Genomic DNA, 2731 nt, shown 5'->3' with positions numbered 1-2731 from the left:
GCATTAAAGTACAATTCATAAAGATTAGGTTACAAAAAAAAACCCCAAAAATGTTGCAAGAATTGAAAAAAAATTTTTTTTGCGATCAGGTTACAAATTTCAAAAAATTCATAAAAAAATTCATAACTCGAAAACTACGAAAAATCGCGAAACATACATGGGGGTGATTCGGATACCTCTCAATGTGAGGCACCTAAATTTTTTTTTTGGACGTCACTATTCCGGCCACCCTGTATATAAAATACTGCACTTGTTGGGAGTCTTTACAAGAATTGAATGTATGAAATACTGCTCTTCCGAGAAATTAATAAAGAGGAACTAGAACTAGAAAAGGCCGTCACTACTGAAGCAAACAATTCCATTAAAGTTTATTTTTCTTAAAGAAATAAAAAGAAACAAAATAAATAAACTAACTATAAAAGAAATAAAAATAAACAAAAATTGTTACCTAACCGCTCAGTTGGAGCTCGAGATAGTACTGTATTATTTTAATTTTAAAAGATTGAATGGATGACAGGTTGCGCAGGGGAGGGGGACTACTATTCCATAATTTAGCGGCCATATATTTGAAACTACCGTTAAAGGCAGTTGTTTTATGCGGAGGTACTTTGAGAATAACACCACGCGAAAGAGGAAACAACAACCTTTGCGTTCGAGAGGACCAGGTAAGTTTATTGTACAGATAAAAAGGCATGCATGTTTTCACTATACTGAAGAGTAAGGGCTTGTTCAGACACGGCGGAATCCGCGCAGATGCAAACCGCGTGGTTCCAAACCGCGAGGATAGAAAGTGTTCAGACACGCGCGGTTAGTGTGAGTAGAGGGAGTGTGACAGTGGCTTCAGTTCAATAATGGAAGTCGAAAAAGCAATATGTGTGTACTTGCTCCTAAAAAAAAAAAGAAAACGAAAGTATTGGGTTCATCCAATTTTGCGTGATCGTCTCACCCATGGTCAGTTTACGGCTTTATACCCAAAGTTGAGGAATTATGAGCCCAAGTTTTTTAACTATTTAAGAATGTCTATAAATTCGTTTAATGAATTACTTGAAACAATCAGTGAACAAATTGGATCTTTTGATACCCATATGAAGTCGAGCGTGTCACCAGAACAAAAACTCGTGATTACTTTAAGGTAAGGTATTTATTTTCAAACAATCAGTATATATATTTTGTACGATAGAAGACTGTGCGCCGTCATCGGTGCTAGTGCGTGATGAAGGCGATGGAGACTCTGCGATGTTAGAATATCCAGTAAAATATCCTTGTTGATTTGAGTACTGTTGGTTCTGCCAGAATCCTGCATTAGGCGTGCTTTGTTGGCTTATGATACGAATGGGCGATGGTAATGTTTGCCCCTGCTCTATAACCTTGAGCAATTTAATTTTTGTAGCTAAACGCTTGTTTTCTGGAACTTTTTTTAATTCCTTGTACAGCGATAAACGAAAAAGCTTATCTTTATCTTGATTAGTAATATTTTCGCTTAATTCTGTCTGTATTTTATCCCGTGACTGAATGCTCTCTTCTAAGATGTCAGCCAATCGATTTTCTGATAGCGTTTTCTTCTTTCTTTTATTGGGCGGGGAGCGTATATCACGTACATTCACAAAATTGTTTTGGTCTTTAATGAAGTCTACACTTTCCTCATTTTTCGCTTCTTCTATGTTTGTAGTTGTTTCTTTGTTTTCTATCGAAATCAAAAAGTTCAAAATACATGTACTTTGAACCTTTGCATGCACCTGAACCAGAAGGAATTGATTTGCCTTTCTTGAATTCCTTATTGTAAGCATCACGGATGTTCTTCCACTTTTTTTGCAATGTTACACCTGAAAAATAAATCACTATAGTTAAGATTTTTTTTACAGTCTTATGAAGGAGAGCGCCAAAAAATCTCTGCGTCCGGTAAACAATACTATATTTAATTATAATTATTTTATTGTTTCAGATATCTGGGTACTAGTTGTTCCTTTGGAGAACTTTATTACAACTTTCGTCTTGGCAAATCTACAATTACAGGAATTGTCCGTCAAGTATGTCGAGCTTTGTGGAAAACAAACGCAAAAAAGGTCATGCCCGAACCGAATGAAGACACATGGAAGAAAATAGCTATAGACTTTGAAAGATCTGCAAATTTCCCGAATTGCATAGGCGCCATAGATGGCAAGCATATACGGATTACAATGCCAAAAGATTCTGAATCTTTGTATTATAATTACAAAAACTTTTTTTCTGTAGTATTGCTGGCACTTTGTGATGCTAACTATTGCTTTATTTTCATTGACATTGGATCATATGGAAAAAGTAGTGATTCTGCAATATTTAAAAATTCTGTATTTTATAAAAGATTAATTCGAAAATCATTACAAATACCAAATCCCACACCAATATCCAACATAGACCCTACACCACTACCATATGTCATCGTTGGTGATGAAGCGTTTGGCTTAACGGAAAATTTAATGCGACCCTATGGAGGTAGATCGTTAACATACGAAAAAAGAATTTTTAACTATAGGTTATCTAGAGCCCGACGTAATATTGAGTGCACTTTTGGGATTTTAGCGAACAAGTGGCGTATTTTTCATAGGCCTATAAACGTTAACATAGATTTTGCCGAAGACATAATAAAGACATGTTGCGTGCTACATAATTTTGTCAGAAAAAGAGATAGTATGCAGTTTGAAGATACTTTATACACTGCGCCAATGAGTAATCTTAGTAGATTACATGCAGG

The 2731-nt window shown here is 35.5% G+C and overlaps 1 protein-coding gene across 1 annotated transcript; it reads left to right on the top strand.

The window, feature by feature from the left end:
* Window positions 1-2066: 2066 nt before the first annotated feature.
* LOC113239296 (protein ANTAGONIST OF LIKE HETEROCHROMATIN PROTEIN 1-like) lies at window positions 2067-2472 on the top strand (the record flags this gene model as incomplete). Its single annotated transcript, XM_026476216.1, has 1 exon — window positions 2067-2472. A coding segment is annotated over exon 1 (406 nt), but the record flags the coding sequence as incomplete, so codon positions are not given.
* Between the last annotated feature and the right edge of the window lie 259 nt (window positions 2473-2731).

The sequence above is a fragment of the Hyposmocoma kahamanoa genome, unplaced genomic scaffold (genome assembly GCF_003589595.1).
Source record: "Hyposmocoma kahamanoa isolate Upper Pololo Valley unplaced genomic scaffold, ASM358959v1 99825, whole genome shotgun sequence".
Lineage (NCBI taxonomy): Eukaryota > Metazoa > Arthropoda > Insecta > Lepidoptera > Cosmopterigidae > Hyposmocoma > Hyposmocoma kahamanoa.
The sequence above is the reverse complement of the archived record's forward strand: the minus strand, read 5'-3'. Positions and strand labels throughout refer to the sequence as shown.